General features: G+C 41.6%; 1 protein-coding gene across 2 annotated transcripts; it reads right to left on the reverse strand.

Annotated features, from left to right (window-relative positions):
* Nucleotides 1-102: 102 nt before the first annotated feature.
* On the reverse strand, nt 103-18,343 carry nfx1 (nuclear transcription factor, X-box binding 1). Of its 2 annotated transcripts, XM_005448987.4 has the most exons (23): nt 18,085-18,343; nt 16,125-16,970; nt 15,347-15,508; nt 14,824-14,901; nt 14,532-14,637; nt 13,743-13,814; nt 13,506-13,645; nt 13,316-13,415; nt 13,008-13,225; nt 12,431-12,528; nt 12,300-12,330; nt 11,204-11,286; nt 9,616-9,724; nt 9,362-9,481; nt 9,041-9,120; nt 8,722-8,952; nt 8,137-8,210; nt 7,643-7,744; nt 7,216-7,353; nt 7,033-7,099; nt 791-936; nt 575-679; nt 103-401 (listed from the first exon to the last, which is right to left on the reverse strand). In XM_005448987.4, exons 1-23 carry the CDS (start codon nt 18,101-18,103, stop codon nt 326-328), a joined length of 3,201 nt encoding a protein of 1,066 aa, XP_005449044.1. In that variant the 5' UTR covers nt 18,104-18,343; the 3' UTR covers nt 103-325. The 2 variants fall into 2 exon arrangements, with proteins under 2 accessions (XP_005449044.1, XP_005449045.1); XM_005448988.4 differs by lacking the exon at nt 103-401 and having other exon boundaries at nt 571-679.
* Nucleotides 18,344-19,495: the final 1,152 nt, after the last annotated feature.

Below are 19,495 nucleotides of genomic sequence, written 5' to 3' on the forward strand. Positions count from 1 at the left end.
ATTAAATTTCATATCAACATCTGCACCCATTAAATAGGGAAGAATTCGCTTTTTATTAAACTGCATACCAGGGAGGCAAAGAAAACACGCACGAGCTTTTCAAACAGGGAAAGTCTTCACGGACTTTAATGTCAAAATTCAAGGGCTCAATTCATCCTGCCACATATAACAAGATTGAGAGTTCCCCAGAGACCATCGCAGTTTTGAAATATTTCCAAACACATATTTTTTTTTTAATAAACAAGCCAGAGGAATTATGATTATTGGTCTCAGATGAATGCAAATGAAATGTGTTTTGGACTTTTTGGCAGAAGATTTTTTACTTTCAGTCCTGGACATCAAAATAATCGATCACGGGCTCTTCTTTAACCATCTTCGACCAGGTGCTTCCACCGGCAGACCTGGCAGGAGATTAATCGATGAGAAAACACAAAAAGAAGAATCACAAGCAGGAGAGAAAGACACCAACAAACAGCAGCATGAAAGTAAGATAAACAACACTCGGAGACAGAATGGCTAAGGACATTTTTGGAGTCGTATAGAAGCGTCTCTCTAACCACAGATGAGGACTTACTTGCTGCTGTGCTGTTTGATATGAGCGATGGGAGGAGGAGCCCGTGCAGCCGTCTCTCGCTCTATCAGTGAAGTCAGGGTTGAGTTCGGGCAGGCCGACTTCCCCCTGGGCGAGAAAAACCAAACAAAACGAGATACACAGGCACATCCTCGACTTCACGATCAGCGTATTTCTCATCTATGATAACGGCGCTCGTATATTTAGTCGCGCTCTCACTTGTGGGCCGTGATGACCACATTGCGTTTGGGCTCGTTGTCGTAGCTCACGCTCTCCACGCCGTAGACCTCGGCCAGCTCGTGGATGATCTTCCGATGCTCTCGGTTCATCGGCGGGAAACAGTGGCTCCTCTTCGGCTGCTTTCCCTGCAGAAATGGATGCTTCGTAAGGCTACGTTCATGCTCGCTTTTCGCATGTTTAGTTGCATTTCAGCTACAGAGCCGCATTCGTGGTGGTGTCGGGCACCTCTAAAAGGTCGCAGCTCAAGTCTGCAGTCACAAGATGACAGGGAAGAATCACAAATACAGATTTTTTTTATTTTAGACTTTCTTTGATAGTTGTTTTGGTTTCTTATCTCTTCTTCAAGCCTTCAATAATGCTGCTTTGTTTTAAGTGTCACAAGACAGAAACGGGGCAAATTTAAAAAAAAAGTCTAATCTGGTGCTTAATTTAGTTTTTGGGTTAATTTTTAGTGGTCTGTCTGTGTATGTCAGTCATTATATCGACCCCTCACCTTCATTATTACCAAAAGCAGTAAAGAGCAGGTCTGTGAGCACTTATAACTCACTTCTACCTGATGTTTTTGTGTTCCTGTACATCTTTGTTCACTGTAAAGTTTGATCTGACCTGGGCTGGGAGTAGTTTTGCTTCAGTCTGGCCTGTTCACATCTTATAGTTTTGGTATTCTGATGTCCATTAACAGGCGCCATCCCTGTAAATTGAAGAAATATCTCCCCTGCTAACCTTGATCCTTGGCATTATTTGGCATTATTTCTGAGCAGCATTTGAATTTTTAAATCTCACATTTCGAAGCTTCTTTCATTCATTTAGGAAACACTGCAAAAATCAAACATTTATTGTGAGACTAGAAAAATTTACATTTCCTGTGAAAATGCTGGGTGCATGCCGTGTAGTGGAAATCATGTGCCGAAAACAGGTGAAGAAGCGGAACTGTCTGCTGAAGACGGCTTTATCTGAAGAGTGTCAAGAAAACCGAGAGCGCGAGAGCGGGAAAGACATGTGGCAAGAGCCACGGGTAGGATTCGAACCTACGCCACCTTCTCATCTCAGCGAGCCAATCCAGCACTCATCCCAGAGAGAGATATGACGAGAGAAAAAAAAAAAAAAAAAAAACTGCTTCAAATTCAAGAGTTTTAAATCTGAGAGGACAGATTTCCTATCCTGAAACAAACGTAATTCATGGGTAAACGGTAAATGGTATCAAAAAAAATTATTTCGCCGTGAGCATCAGGAATGTCTGAAGATATATTGGCACAAGGCTCATGGCTCTGGAGTCCACAGTTTAGGCAACATGATGAGTTGAAATGTTAAAAAGCTTAATATTTAAAAAAGTATAAAAGTTATGAGCACTAAAAGATAAAGCTCGCATTAGCAGAAAGAGCAGAACAGTTTAAAATTAATTTTTGAATGGTGAAAATCGCATAAAAACTGTGGGAGTAGTAAAGCGGCAAAGAATAAAGAAACAGGAAAACAATAGGTTGAATGCCTATGGCATTCACTCAATAACAACTTTCCCTATTCTCACATCCCTGAACTGGCTTAAAATTCAGGGAATTACAAGAAACATCTCCCAGGATGAACCAGGACGCGTAGTCAGTAGACCCTGCATCTCAGGGTCTCGGATGTCAGACGGCCTCACCCAGGTGAGCCAGCCAGGGTTCATCACCGACTTGCATCCCAGCAGCAACCCGCACATCAGCCCACTAAATCCAAAGACCCCTCATGGCTTTCTCTGCAGCGTCACTCACAGACTGAATGGCTCTCATCTTAGCCACGAGGACTTTGCAGAATGAGTGTCCTACAAAGCTTCTGGATTCATCATCATAGACTGTCCTCCAGCCTCTGTTCCTGGTACCAATGCATTTCCTCTCATTGGCTTCCTCAGTATGCTCTTCCCAGGGCATTGTGAGTCCCATCATACACAGATGTTTTGAGGCCTCAGAGGTGATGCTCGTGTCTGGCCTGAGTGATGTTTAAGCAACGACCAGCAGCTGCTGGTGCAAGGCTGTGTGGAGAAGGCCTGTTGTTTGTGAGTGGGCTTCTCTCCGGCGTTCACAAAGGATATAGTCTTCTTTAAAGCATGATGGTGTTTGCTGGTGCTGATGGCTGAAGCTAAACTCTCAGCTACCGCCTTCAGTACCTGGTTGTAATGCAGCAGATAGTGGCTGTCTGTCAGAGCCTTTGGGCAGCTGCAGAGAAGATGGAAACTTGTCCAGAGCCAGGTTGGACAGGAAATGTGCCCAGGTGATCCTGGGCTGGAGGGTCCCCTCCCATCTTGTCCATGCTCCTTGCTGCTTGAGCTCCACCGCTCTGCTCACGTTCTCCACCTCCACACCTGCTTGGACTTTTTTCATGGTTCTGTTGCATTGGACCTTTCTGAGCAGACCTGGCTCTTTGGGAACAAGCCCAGACCTTGTGTACCCATCACCACGGTGACCACCAGTGCCTTTTGTCTCAAGTGCATTTCCACCACCGCTTTTCTCCACCCTCCATTTCCTGCCTGTTCTAACCTCAGTGCCAGCTGATGACCTGCTGAGACCTTACAACAGCAGTCAGCCTCTCAAATCATGTGATTTTATTAATTGCATATAAAGCCCTACACGTCTAGCTACATAATGGACCTGCTGAGACCTTATAATAGCAGTCTATAATAGCCTGGTACGATCATGTGATCAGGGTCTTTTAAATGCTCCACACTCTTCTTTGAAATCCAGGGGTGACGGTGCTTTTGGAGCAGGCTCAATCTCTGATTTGTTTTAAACGACCGTGGAAAATTCCCCCCAATATTTTCATCTACTGTGCATACCAAACACTGCTATGAAAGTATGCATTTATGAACAGAGAGATGCCCGCATGTTTCAATGTACTACATGTGCAATTCAGAATTAATAACCAGGGAGTCTGTGTTTCAGGAGCAAAATGCAAGTACTTCAGGTATAAGAGCCCAGACACAGTGAAGGCAGCTGACTCACATCATGTTTATTGAGACACGCTAGTCTCAATAAACATGATGTTCACATGCACCACAGTCTCCTCGGGCTGGTTGTGTTTAGTTAAGGACATTTCCTGCACAGGCTGTATACAAGAGGGGGATTAACAGGCTCCATTTCATAACGATTGTGGTGAGCTCCGCGTACTTTGCTGTGGTCTGCTGATGACACGAACAGACTGAATAAACTGATCGGGAAGTCTGGCTCTGTGATTGGCTGCAAGCTGTTGAAGCCACGGTGGCGAGGAGGTCGCCGAACAAACTCATCTATCATCGATAACCTCGACTACTCTCTGCACCATTACCGGACAGGCAGCGGAGCACCTTCGCTAACAGGGTAACACATCGTTAACACATCTTTTAAATGGCCCCAATTCAGTCACTCTAGCAGGTAAAGCTGCAACCACAAGAGGAGCTTTTAATGGAGATTGTATGTTACCAAAATGCAAAACAACATTTGGGTCGGTCCTCTTTTAAAATTAAAGGTCCACAAATTTGAAACACTTTGCCACCAGGAATAAAAACACATCTGATCACTGAAATGGGTCTTCTACCATTATTGTCATCATCATCCTTCAATGCTTCCATTTTATTGTAGATGATGTTTTCTGTTTTATTTTATATTTGTGTTGATATAATGTGTCTTAAAAGCAATGCTAACATTTAATGTCCATTTTTGTATAAATAAATAAAACACAAAATACAAAAATCACTTAGATTTTTCGAGTATTATCTCATTGTTATTTTATTTTTTAAGCAAACAGTCTACTTTTTATTTTATTTGTTGATTGATTTTAGAACACTAAACTTTTTATTTGGTTTTAATTTACTATGATAACTTTGCTCCAAACTACAAACGTGAGTACAAATAAAGTTTGGCTCCAGACATTACAAATCTATCGCTTTCATAAATACTTTCAGCCTTGTCCTCACTGTTTGGGATCCTTCAGCCTTTTCCTGGTTCAACGTGACAGTTTCACCTGCGCCCAAAAGTCACGTCCATAAAGAAATGTGTTTGTTTTGTTTTAAATGTGGTGGCGAGCTTAGATCCAAAACCTTTGGGATGAACTGGCCCGTGATCCAGTTCATGCCTGTCAACATCTGTGCCGCCCTATCTGATGTTTCTGTGGCTGAATGGGAGCAAATCCCTGCAGGCAGGTCCCAAAAAAAAAAATCATGTGAAAGGTTTAGGGAGAAGAGTGGAGGCTGTTACAGCAGCAGATTAATGTGTATACATACAAGTTGAAGCGTTCATGTACTTTTGAGCTAGTAGTGCATGCGTGGCCTATTTTCAATAGACGGGGTCAGTAGGCACATTTGACCTGACTTTTCAGAGTAAAAGACAACAACAGCTGGTACAAAACTGAATCGCTTTCTTTGCCAGAGGGCTGTTGGAGGAGATTTTAGCAAAATTTAAGCAGAAGTAGATTTAATAACTTGGGTTTTTGGGGAAGAAAGCCCGAAAAAAAATGAAATCAGTGAAGTCAGAACAGCATGCCTTGAGAAAATAAGATAAAACATTTCACTAAGCTGACTCCTGGGCAGAAAAAGGTTTCGTTCATGACCCGTCGTTCCAAAAAGAGGCTCAGCTAAGTAATAAACAAGTCCTTACATTTGGAAAAGAAATCAAAGCAGTAATGTCGGCCTCGCAGAGAGCCTCAGTGAATCACAGAGGACTGGAAGAAATAAATAAAGACGTGCAGACATTTCCACCTGCCCAGGAAGTCTCCTACTCGCTTATTTGAGCTTGGAAACTGTAACAAAAGAGCTGAAAATGCTGAAAATACAACAACTGGGCCACAAAATAATGAAGCTAAATAAGCTGTTAGTGACACAGCCATAAAGGGCCACCGTCTCCACCTCGGGCTGACACCAAGTTTAATGAATCCATGCGGATCAGCAATGATAGTAATAAAAGTAATAATCAATCATTTGTAATAAGTAAAATAAAAGTTTTTTTGTTCATTTTTTTTTGTTTTGCTCCTTAACAAACCAGAGCCATTCATCCATCACTCGTGATAAAGCAGCTTAAACACTGCAGCTCTGGATGGAGCACGCTCAGTGCTCAGCTTATTTAGCAAGTCACAAATACACAAACACTGTGATAGTACAGATTATCAACTACTGCCTCGTAGGTTTTACACTTTTACTGATATTTACGCACTGCTGCCATCTTGGATTGTGAAGTCAGAGTTAGCGGGGGTTCTCCAACTTCCTGAGTTGGAAATCCGACTTGAGGAGCCATTCCATAAAAATCCAGACTTTCCGCTTCAAATGGAAAGCAACAATATTGAGCTCATGTGCTCAGAGCCACTTTAAACATAACGTATTATTGTATTTTAATAGTTTTACTTTTATTTTTAAACCTTCATTGTATTTTAATTTTTACATACTAAGCCCCCTACTGTATTTTATTAAACTTTTTATATAGCATGTCACTGAATTTTATTGAGATTCTTCCTAATTTTGACCTTTTCTTGCATTTTATTCATGTGTTTGTTTATTTTAAACTATTATATTTTATTTTTATGTTTAACCTTCATTAAAAGTTTACTTATTAAGCGCTCTATATGCATTATACAGAGTTTTACTCTATTTTACACATTTTTACCTCTATCAAATTTATACTTATATTTTTAAATTACATATTATCTTTTCCCTTTTCTTAAATCTATCTCCTCTCTTCTCTGCAGTTTGTATATTATAGAGCTATTTTGCTACATCATGCCATTTTATTTTATTCATGTATTTTCTTAGAGGCTGTGTTTAATGTTTTGGCTGCTCTAACAGCTTTTTACCAAAGTTTGGGATAAATAAAGTATTTCTCACATTAAGCTTCAAGGCCAGCTGTTTTACTAATTATCTCTCTTAGCAGTAAACAACAAAAATATAATGAAATTGTGGCTAAATGGAGAAAATTACATTAATTAATTAAAAACAATGTGATATATTAAAGTAATCAATCCTGCTCGTTATCAATGAGCATTAAAGCTTTTAAAGTTCAGTTTAAAACAAAATGTTTTATGGGGTAATTATGTACAAATGCTGCATTGACTTGAATGCAAATATACTGACTAATGTGAATGACTCAGTAAATTGCTTCACCACTAAAAAACTCGGGACTACAGTGGTCTCCCAGATTCACCACCAGATGGAGCATCACATCACATTAGAGCCCTTAAATAACACCTCACCCCTAAACAGGAAAAGGAGACTTAAATAGAGATCGTACCTTATTAGCAAGCTCTACAAGATTCTTGATCTCCTCTTCCACCTCTGTGACAAACTTCAGGTCTTTTCTGAAACACAAGCAGAGCAGAGTTGCAGTTTCAGTGCAGCGGTCCCTCTGAGTTTGAGGATTAACCCAAAGATGACGTCACATGACCGTCAGCATGGAGTAAAACAGAAATCAGACCTGGCGTCCTCTTTGAGGCTGTCGCTGTACGCAGAGGTGGAGCGAACGTTGAAGGGGTCAGAAGACGAGTCGATCTGCAACGCCTCCGCCAAGCGCCTGTTCCTCTCCAAAGTGGCACACTCTTGATCGCACTCGAGCCTGAGAAAGCATCACATTTCTAGGATGACTGCATTTCACACCTCAGCTGCAGTTCAAAGTAATCCTCTGAATGGATTAAAACACGAAATCTGGCCCTCTCCAGGAAATGATTTACATAATTACTTTCAAACAAGCGCTGCATCTTGGCCATCACACATAAGGACTCGCCTGTTGTTCAGATAATCTTGAAATAATTAAGCTCGAACATCCTGTTCAGCAAATGTTTCACATCTTGAGTTTGACACCTCTGGTTCGAGCTTGAAATCATTAATTCCCTGCACCACTCTACCTCGTCTGTTTCAGCTCTTTCTTAGAGAGGAGCGGGCCGATATCCATGGAGTCACCGAGCTGCATGTCCGAAAGCTTACTGGCCATGGCTATGGCAGCATACCTGCACAACAAAACCAAAAATATCGGATAAATGTTGCTCATTTCAAATTCTAATTTTATTCCTAGATGCTACATGAGTAGCTTTGCATGATTCACAGTCTAATATAATCTTTACTGATTATTCAACTGGGCTGTGGTGGTGCCCCTCAGCTCATCCACTGTCTGAAATGAGCTTTTAACACTCCTCTGACTTTAAGCCAGCTATCTTATGATTGGCTGCTCCTCAAAAACAGTCTGAACTCCTTGAATCTGAGCTTTTACAGGAGCCTGAAGACTGAGGGGCTTTTTTCACAGTTATAATAGAATATATATGTCGCCAAAAAGAGAAATCCCAAACGAGGTCTAGAATAAAAACACACAAAAAAAGCTGAACACACTGGGAGCAGAGCTGACCTCTGGTATGAATTGGCTGCTTCTGCGCAGGCCACGGTTTCCTTTCTACGACCACACTCACACTGTACCGCTACCTGCGAACGACACAAAGGATTAGATTTCACGACTGCCGACATGTGCACTCCTCCCCGGAGAAGAAGTGTTTCTGTAAGAGCACAAATACGCAAATTTTAAAAAAAGAAAAGAAAAAAAAAAAAAAAAAAAAGGTCATGTCAGTTCACACGAAGAATTTGTGCAGCTGTGAATGGCCTCCCTCTGGAGTCTGAAGCCTGCCACTGATGTGTTATTATTTCTTCCAAGTTAACCATTTATGACAGTTACACAGCACCGCGGCACATGTCCTCAGCCTTCATGCAAAAAAACAGCGGGTTCACAGCTGGACTATTGAGCAGATGTGACACTGAATTTATTCACTAAACATTTGCATGAGGGAAAAAAGTTATTAGAGAGAGGAGGAACTTTTGATGGTGGGAAAATGTGCTGAAACCCCCAAGCCCTGATGTGACAGAGAGCATCTGTACAAACTCTGTAACCTGTTTTTGAGCCACTGGAAGTCCAGCTGTTCTCAGTGGCACTGCTCTGTACCTTGGCAGTGCAGGTAGTGCGTGGGCAGCTGCTGCCTTTATGACAGGGAGCAGCGCACGGGTGGCCGCAGTCTGGACGAGGCAGCGTGCAGGGCTGCTGGCAGCCGCCTTCTGGCAGGCACTCTCCCCGGTGACAGATGCGTTTGCAGCGGTGCGTCTCGCAGGGCAGAGTTTTATTACACATCAGGCCACAAGAAATGTCTTGGAGATGACACGGGATGTTGCTGCGTTGCTGTGAGTCAGAGAAAAGGGTGACGCTTCAGTTGCAAGAACAAAAACAGGAAACAAGTTGTGCCATCAGTGGGCTCAGGGAACATTACCTCGTGCTTTCCCATGCACCATTTCTGCGTGAGGTAAGTGCAGGGAGGACATTTCTCCTCACTGTGGCAGTTGTGAAACACTAAATCAGAGGCAAATGTCAGGAGCATATTAACAGTTATTCGATACAGCTGCTGTGTGAACCGAGGTTATCTAAACTAGAACTATTTAAAACATACTGATGAGTCTTTGATGGCCATGTTTACTGAGACTGAGTCACTTAAACTAAAGAAAACTGAACTAAAACTGAACATTTTCAAATCTAACTGGGAAGTACACAAACTACAATAACCCTGGTGTAAGGAGCTATAGCTAAATCTCACCTGGGTGGTCACACTCATGTCTTCTCGTACACACGTTTTTGCACTCGGGTGGCTTCGTTCCACAGGGGATGGGTGGATACAGCACCGTGGACCCGCAGTGACACGTCAGCTCATCAAAACCTAAAAACCCAGAGGGACTCGTGACATACTCGTGGCATCTTAACGTCAAGCAAAATACAGCTAAAGCTTCAAATTAGTGAGACAGAATAAATGTGTGGTACATCAGAGACTTGGCTCATGAACTCGATACTCACTGGACTGCCAGCAGGGTTCACAGTTTCCACGGTGACAAAGCTCCTGGCAGCGGTGGAGGCCGCAGTTGAGCTTGTAGCTGCAGATCATGGAGCACTTGTGCTCCACGCTCTGAAAACACACGGACTAAAACATTAACATCACCTCACGCGCTTCACAAAACACACTTATCAGAAGGCTGCTGCAAGCTCAAATTTAAAAGTAGAGTCACCTCTGCATGATGCAAAGTAATTAAGAGCTACAAAGCAAGTCAGCTTTCAAATTCAGTCATATCCCAACCCAGTAACATATCCTCACTATTCTTTCCTTCTTACTAATGTCCACCCATTTCCTTTATTACTGTTTGTTCTGGCTGTTTCTCCTCACTGCTCGTCTGTCAGCTGGATGTTGTTGGACAGTTACACTGCAAGTCATTCCTGTAGTGCTTGCCGTGATTGTATGAAGGCAGCGAGTGTGCCGAGATGTTTTTAGACGTGTCCTGCCGGCTTTCCCTTTGCCAGACCCTCAATCTAATTAAGAATTGTTAAATAAAGAGCTAAATTATGCATAAATCAAATACAGACTGGCTGCTATCAGCTGACGATTGCAGTCAGTGGGAAATTAATACACATTTAATGACTCTCTAGTGCACGAGTGTCAAACATTAGGCCCCGGGAGTCAGGATCTGCCTGCCTAAGATTAAAACATTGCACGCTTGGCACCATTTGCAGTTTTGAAATCGGGCTGCTTTTTCTAATATTAAAAATATCTCAGGGATTAAATTTGTAGTTAAAGTTCTTTACACTGACAAAAAGGAGGTTTCACTGGTCCAGCCCACTTAAGATATAAGTGGGCCACACCCCTGTTCACATGTGGTTAAAAAAACAACAACAACAACAACAACAACAACAAACCACATTACAATTACTAATAATGTTGATTGGCTAATTTATACTCAAGGCAACATGGCAATAACAATATAGAAGATAAGAGAAGACATACTCTTTATCCCAAAGTTGGGTCGGGGTGGTTTATAGCAGGTAAAACCATTAAGTTGAACAGAGCAAACATTACACATAGGTTAAGTAAGTTCTCACTTTAAAGCTAAAATATGTTTTCAGCTCCATGCAGGTCTCTTTGGGTCTAGAGCTATTTAAAAATAACTCTTATGGTGGTATGGTTTGCCCACCGTTGAGATAAACCTTGTTTCTACAGATGGTGCAAAGTCAGACAAACATATCAGTAACATCCCTGCTGCACCTGTCACATAATCCTGCTGGTTTACAATGATTCTGTGTCACATACACACCTCTGTTAGTGATGTAAGGAGAGCTGAATGGGCGTGGCACTGACTTAGGATGAGATGGGGTATTCACTGCCCATCTCACTTAAACCAGCCACGTGTGTCACATGGTTGCATTTCATTAAGATAACAGCTACTATGTTTAACACACACTTTCTTCTGGTTAATAACAATGGTTAGTTGGTTCGGGTGAGACAAAAATGTCAGGGTCAGAGCCAATTAGGGAAAGAGAAAAAAAATGTATACGTGTGTGTGAGAACAGAGAGCATAAAGACAAAAACACTGACCCAGACTCAATGAACACTCACCACACAACAAAGCTCCCCACACTTGTGTCGGCCACAGGAGCGCTTCTTGTTGCAGCGCTTCTCGCAAGTAAAGACGAGCTCCTCTGGAGAGACAAAAGTCAAGATTTAAACACAGGACGGCAGCTCAGGGTGGGCTGAACTCATATTTATTAAAACTAGGGCTGGGCTATATCATACCGTTCACGGTAATACCGGTGTAATTTTGGGCAACGATAGGAAAATGAAATATCGCGATAGAATATGGGTAAAACGCGCATGCGCAGTGCCTTTGTTTACATATGCACATGGCGGCGACGCAGAATGAGAAGAGCGAAAGTGGATCGTTAAATGAAACGGATGAACCAGAACTGGTTTGTAAAAATGCTGCAACTTCAGTGGTGTGGAACTGGTTTAGCTTTCGTCCGTCAGATACACAACAAAGCACTGTTTTTGGTAGCGCATGCTAGCGGGCCGTCGTTATTACCGTGTTGTTTGGAAAATACGGCACACTTAAAATCAATCCTTTGATTTTTCTGAAAATCGACAGTGCCCCTTATAATCCCGTGTGCCTTATGTATGAATTCTGGTTGTGTTTACTGACCTCGAAACGATTTTATGTGGTACACGGCGCTCGAAAATCTGTCAGATGTTTCAGTACGACTTTGCTAAGCTACGAAGCTGCACCGCTTGATGGATTGTCAGAGCATTACGGCTATCGTAGGCAGGAGCCTCGCGGAGTGATACGTACTGTGCTTCAACATAATATTACCGTATTGTGTGTGTATAACCTCTTTTTAAGTTTTGTGGATATTATACATGGTTATGCTGAGGATGTGTCGGCCAATTTCCACTGGAAATGCCTTTTGGTTAAACTGTCAGCAAGGAATTTGCATTTGCACTGTTAAATTTTTATATAACTTTAATGCACATAAAAAATAGCTGCTTGTTTAAGTGAAAATACATTGATGAGGTTTTTTGCACTAATAAAGTTGTGGAGTTGTAAAGTATTTTGTCTAGTATCAATTATATCGTCAGTTATATCGTTATCGCAAATTTTCAAATGTATATCGTGATAAATATTTTTGGTCATATCGCCCTGCTCTAATTAAAACCTCACCTTCTTTTTGGATTTTCTCACATGGGACCTCCTGGAAAGTAAAGGAGAAATCTTTCAAATCTTCAGTGTCTTCAAAATAAAAATAAAAAAAGGGATTGAGAAAACACACAGCTGCTGATATTTCTGCAAACCTTAGTCTTGGAGCCACATCTGCACCTGATAGTTGAGGTCAGAGAGCAGGGCCCACAGCTGCCCTCGTGGCACAGCTTCTCACACAGATGGATGATGTCTGAAATAACACAAGTTCATTATCTCACGTCAGGCTGCAAGAACAAAACAGGCCTAACATGATGTACATCCTGTTTGCACAACCACAAGAGGCCACAGAGAAGAAAGCAGTTGCTTTCTTTTAAAAACAAAAGCCAGTTGAAGACTGAGAATAAAATGAAAAAACAAGATGTTTTACAAGGGAAAGATCACGGAATTCATTCAGCTTTAGTGACACGATGCTTGCTGCTTTCTCATTGAACTTCCTCCGGCTTTCTTCTGGATTTTAAAAGCTTCATCACCATTTTATCAATATCACTTTTAAACAGATGACAGAAAAGAACCTTTGTTTTCTCCCCCCACAGCACATATTGTTGAAAAGCTTCACCTGTCACACATTTTCAGATCCTGTTTTTGCAATCTTTATGAGGCTAGAATCATTTCCTAATTCTAATTGATGCTATGAGTATTTCGACTTGACAGGACAGCACTTCTCCTCACCACTCGAGCCGCAGGGCAGGGGTTTGTTGCATGTCTTCCCGCAGGAGGGGATGGGATCGGAGCAGCTCCGTCGCTCACAGTAGCCCAGCTCCAGGAGTTTTGTCAGTGGCGTCTGACCGCAGGGACACGTATTCACCAGGCTTGGTGAGCGCGGGCACGGCTTGCACGGGCCGTGATGGCACACCTGCTGACACCGGTGGGCTTCACAGTTTAGCATCCTGAAAAGAGCAGTTAAATACACGCGGCTGTGATAGGAGCAAAATAAAAGCTTTCGATGGGCAGAATTAGTGCTGAACAGTCGGACTTACTTCCCACATATTTTTCCACAGGAGAAATGTCCCGAACCATCAAATCCTGCTTTATCTGTGCCACACGGGACTTCCCGTGCGGTCACGCCACAAAAGCAAACTGCCCATAAAAACAGCAAAAGAGTTAATTACATTTAAAATGTTCCATTAGCTAAATTCAGCTATTCATCTGCACCAAAGTGAGACTCACCCTGCTGAACTTGCAGCTGGCATGGCTGACAGGTCCCGCTGTGGCACACCTGCACACAGGTGTGTTCAGCACAGTTGAGTACAGCAGCACACACTTTGTCACATTGGAGCACCGTGGCCTGACCGCAGCGCACTGGTTGACTTGAGAGACATAATTTAATTAGAATTAAGAAACATTTAAAGTAAAATCCAAAAGGATAAAAAGACAGAGATTCACACGTGATCAGAGGTCGAGTACCTCGTCTTCCCGCAGATGCAGGATTTCGTTGCAAAGGCAGGACACTGAGGGCAAGGTCCAGGGTGGCATAAGCTGAGGAGACAAAGAACATATTAACCTACAGGTTTGATGTATTATAAATGTGAACAGCAGGTGTGCGAGTTACTCTAACCAAACCTGGTAAGACAGGGTTCTTACCAGCCTTATAATACATTAATAAGTCCAAGTAATGAATCATGTTTAAATATGGCTCAGTCCAATTTAGATATACCCTTCAAAATAAATGTCCGCAAGCATTAACAACATGGCTGCAAAGTGAGAGTTACTACTTTATGATAGCCATTGAAGTCATCTATAAAATCTGTCTGCAATTGAGTACAATTTTATTTTACATCCTCTACCAAGGACCCCAACCCCAAATGCAGATAAAATACATTTATTGGCAATGAATCAACAAGCTCGGTCAGAAACTACAGTCTGTGGAAGGCTTCACGAGTCTGTGGGGCGAGTAAGAGTATTTTTAGAGATATGACCACAAAGGGAGTGTTTGGGGTGAACTTTAAATAAAATATCTCCCATACGTGCAATCTGTCTCTTAAAATATAACAGCTTATGTTCCCACAGTGTACCATCAAATAGACCTAAAAATTGCATCAAATAAAACAGTTTCACAGCTTACCTCACAAAGAAATACATTCTTAAAAGTTATCGATCATTTGCAAAAGTTATCGATGAACTTCTGAAGCCCTACCATCTTGTAATAACGTAATTTGAAGCTAGAAGCAGCTTTCTTGTGTTTTTAAGGCTCACATATTGCAGGGGTGGTTGCAGTCCACTCCACTCCTCTTCTTCCCGCACATGTCACCGCAGCTGTGGGGAATCTCAGTACGCTGCCACTCAGGGTTTGTCACTTTACCTGCCAATGAAACAAACGGAACAACTCTTCCCATCACTCTCTGTAGCAAACTTAACGTAACAAAGCTTTTGGAAGGAGTCAGTAGTATATGATAACAATTTCATTAAATCGTCTAACCTGAGAGCAAGTTCATCACCATTTCTCAGCAGTGATGTACATCTATGCTTGAATTAAACAAATACTCACCACAGAAGCAGGTGTAGGAGGTCGGGTGTTTCATTGAAACATTCTGGCAGGCTGGACAACGCCAACCTTCAGCTGAATCTGTTACAAAAAAGCTGAACTTAAAAATACATGCATCCATTTTTTCTTTCTGCATAACGCTGAATGAAAGGTTCACCCTCTGGGAAGGATGTGCTTTCCCAGTACAGTCATCTGTGGCACTGAAGTAAAAACCACTTAGCCTTAAATGTAGCTTAAAACATTTTTTCTGTATTTTTTTCCTATGATGAAGGACAGAAGGTGACGTGTCGTATTGTATAGCGCAGATTCATAATGGGAACAATAACAGAAATCCACTTGACCTCTCGGTTTTCAATGCAACACAAAGCACTGCAGAAGCAGCAGGAATTTCACTGCACGAGTTACTGTCACAGTGACCATCCCTGAACACTGAGTACCAGCCACTGTTAGGAGCTCGTTATGCTGAGTACACAGACTGCACTAAAATGCTCACACACAGAGTAAACACTGTGTTCACACGCCGCACCGTCTGCCTGCGAGGCTGGCGATCGAGCCCATTTCTTGATGCAGTTGAGGTGGAAGACGTGGAAGCAGCTCTGACAGCTCCACACCGGCGCCATGACCCGGATCACATCACAGCACACCATGCACTCGTATTTCTCCTCCGACAGCTGTTCAATCAGACACCCTGCGGAGGAAGAGATCAGAGGTTCAGAAGACTGCAACAAATACTTCGTTTCCACCCACAGACCTTTATCCAAAACTTTCCGCTCGTATGTCGTTTAGTTCACTGACAGACTCATCAATAATTCAGGTTGCTTCCAACCAAACATCATAAGACTTTTACACTAAGTAAGCACTCTAAAACATGGGCTTGGGTTTTTGGACCTTGATTTGCATTTTTAATTATTTCCCGCCCTTTTTAAAGACAAAATAATCAATAAAACATAACATTAAACATTGGTTACAGGGCCAATATTAAAACTAACTGAACTAGAGCTACTAAAAAGGGACAAAAAAGTCCCCCAAAAACAACCAAAAAGGACCGTTTTTTGCAAATATAGTGAATATGAAATACTTAACAGCAAAATATGGGGAAATTTGAACCAACTTATGTTAGTTTGTTAGGAAACCAGGTTTCCTAAAAAAAAAAAAAAAAAAAAAAAAAAATCAATAAATTCTAATTAAACATTTTGTGTCTAACAAAACTGTAACAATATAAAAATGTAAAACATTGATAGAAATTTAAAATAAGTTGGGGAATTTGATCGCCATACAATATCTTAGAGAAGTAAGAGTCGAACCTGTCTGCGTCTCTTTGCTCTTTGGCACCTTGTTCCAGCTCCTCTGACCAGGTTTGTAGTTTTGATAGTTTGTTCTTCTCCCACCTCTGGCCTGAAGGGGAGCATTCCTCCCTGAGCCTCTTCCACCTTTGCCTGCAGGATCCTGAGATGCTCGCCCCTGATCAGAGTCATCTTGGCCACTGGCTCCCTTCTCTGAGCCTGGCTCCTCTTGAGATGGTTGTTTGGGTGGTTTGATTGGTCCTTGCCGTCGCTTTGGGTCAGTGTGTTTCCTCTGATTATTGTCATGTTGGCACTCTGAGTCTTCTCTCTTCCGCTGATCCTCCACTGTGGTGTTGTTCTCCTTCAAACTGCCATTCTGTTCTCCCTTTCGCTGCTCCTGACTAAACTTCCTTGGTTTTTTAGCCTGGGCATCCTGGTCCTCATTAGTTTGTTCTGTATCCCTGTTTGCACTTCCTCGCCGCCAGTTGGGTCCATCAGCACCACCCATGGGATGTGCAAAAGCATGGACGCCACTCATGTATCTGTTGCTGCCACCGTATGGGTCACCTCCAGGTCTTTGCCGCCATGGCACAGAACCTCCTCTGTTCCCTTCTCTCCATCCTCTTCCTCTACCACGCCTTCTGCCTTCATCTCCTCCTTGGTAAGAAGGACGATGATGGTCTTCATAATTTGATTTATGGCTAAAAGGGGGATTAGTCCCCTGACTAAAGTGTCCAGACTGATGACAGGTCTCATTACTGTTGTTACTCAGGTGTCTGTCATTGTTGTGTCTGGGTCGGCCTCTTCTGGGTTTGTGCTGATGTGACGTTTGATGTTGCGTCCCATCTGGATTGAGGTCAGGTGGGTCTGCAACAAGAAAACAGAACCAAGTTATGAGCAACATCAAATATATTTAGAGCGAAAACACTTAAGACTTTAAACTAGGCAGGACAACATCATTTATTGTCATTTTGCAAGGATTTCGGGGATCGTTGTGACCTATTTACTTATGAGATGACATTTTAAATTGCATATGACAAATAAAGAGTGCAATAACATTTTGCCATGAGCAAATGTTGTTATAGACAGATTTTTTTTCCTGCATATGAAAAAAATGTTTGCACCCGCAGGTGTAAAATCATCATGACCACTTTTTGTGGATGATGTTTGCATGTGTATACACATATACATGTATTTTATGTTCACGTATGCGTGCTTGTGTGTGAATGTGTACATTTTTGTATATGTATTTGCATATTTGCATGTACACATATACTTTTTACAAACGTATATGGATGTCTTACATTGTTTCTATAATGTTTTCATTTTATCTATTTAATTGTTTTTATTGTATTATCCCTCTGTTCAGCACTTTGGCCGACACTTGATGTCTTTTAAATGTGCTATATAAATAAAGATGACTTGACTTTGTGGTTTGCAATACAGTTTTGTTCACGAAGCCCTAATATACATTTCGGTATATCAAATGGCCAAAAACAAGCTGGAAAAGTTCTGCTGAGTAGAGCAACACAGACTCTATGCCTTAACTATATGGGGATGATCTGTTCTTATGTGCAATTTAAAATCTTAAGGTCAGTATATGTACAAGTAATGAAAATATGGAGTCTAAAATGAGCATGACAGCTCTCGATTTTATGGATAACAACGCGTACCATCATCTGGCGTGCTGTTGCCTTTCAAAGTTCCTCGGCTGTCACGCGTCGTTACCTCATCCACGAACTGCACGATCACTCAGAGATGCTAGGCTAACATTAGCAACCCAGAGCAAGTGAACAGAAAACTGCGTCAGCTAAAAGTTTATGTTTAGGCTGCTTAAGGTTGTCCAGCTAACACAACTAGCAAGAGAGTGTGTAACTGTTAGCGAAGCTGCTAAAGTCAGTATTTCAGAATGATTTAAGAGTCGGTTTAGGCTGCCTCGGGTTCCTGTGACTCACTGTTATTAAAACTGCACATTAGTTACCTGAGAAGCCCTCGGCCATTCAGTCTGAGCACTCCTTGTTGCTTGTTCCGCAGCACGTATAACGACAAAGTGCAGCTTTAAGAGAAATGACACGCGTGTCCACGCCCTCCGCGACCGTATCCACCCTGTTTCCTGTCTTCCGGTTCTTAAAAATGATCCGAAACCCCTTAAAAGCGACGGTAATCTTCCCTTGCCTGCCTCGCACCTTATTAATATAAGCTAGCTAGTTAGCTAACGGTTAGCGCAGATGTCATAAACGGAACTTCCGGTCAGCGTTTATAAAATAAAACCAAAATAAAACGTTTTCAAAATTGATATTACTACTGCATGGAACACACAGCAAGAAATAAACGGAGGGAATTACTCCAAAGTAAAAAATAAGACAGTCGTGGTAAAAATACATAAGAAATAAAGTCTTTCAGTTCTAAGGCTTTACACATTATGACATAATAAAAATAACACTTTTTAGTACAACCTCAGATGAACAGTAAGACATGACATACTACACACATTACATCGTGTCACAGTTACACAAAAAAACAAAATGAAGAAACAGTGGGGCAAAAGCTAAGTACACCCACCTTTGTGGCTGCAAATGGAAGTTTTTGTTTTCTGTATGATTTCATCAGTCTTTCTCATCTCTATGGAGGGATTGTGCCCACTCCTCTTTACAAGATTTGTTCATTGAAGTTTGCAGGAAGTCGTTTATGCACTACTCTCTGAAGATGTACTTCAGCTGGGTTGCAACACCTTGATTCTTTTCTTTTTCAGACATTCTGTCAGGGATTTGCTGTTGTTCTTGAGATAACTGTCATGAAGTTTTAGCTTTCGGACAGTTGGGCTCACATTTGACTCTAGAATACTTTGGTATACAGAGGTGTTCATTAGTTTTCAATTACGTAGTAAATATTGAGACATTTATTTATTCATTGTATAAATGTTTGATTCAATATATGAATTATTCCCATTTTGCACATATGAACACTATGTGTTCTTTCCTTTTGATCTGTGACTATAAAAATTGTCTATCTTAATTTGCTTTAATTTTAAATAATATATATATAGGCCATCTAACCTTAATGATTCATAAATAAAGCACATCCATCCAATATAAACAAAAAACTCAAAATCATGCCCACAAGGTGGCGCTTCGTGTTTGGGTTTGTACACCAGAGACTAAGGAGGGCTTTCCCGACTGAAACTTTGGGGAAAAAAACAATATCAATGTAATCTGTACTTCTGCTTATGCTTTAATATGCCCTGTGTTGAGGTACTTTCATGGAGTACATTTATGCAGTTTTGAAAAGGAAGTGAAAGTCAATATTAGTAACTAAAAACTAGATGGAGTTAATAGACTATACTTTGCCCTTTTCATTATGACCTGAAAAGTGATAGAGGACTAATTTGCAGA

The sequence above is a fragment of the Oreochromis niloticus genome, linkage group LG9, assembly GCF_001858045.2.
Source record: "Oreochromis niloticus isolate F11D_XX linkage group LG9, O_niloticus_UMD_NMBU, whole genome shotgun sequence".
In the NCBI taxonomy this organism is placed as follows: domain Eukaryota; kingdom Metazoa; phylum Chordata; class Actinopteri; order Cichliformes; family Cichlidae; genus Oreochromis; species Oreochromis niloticus.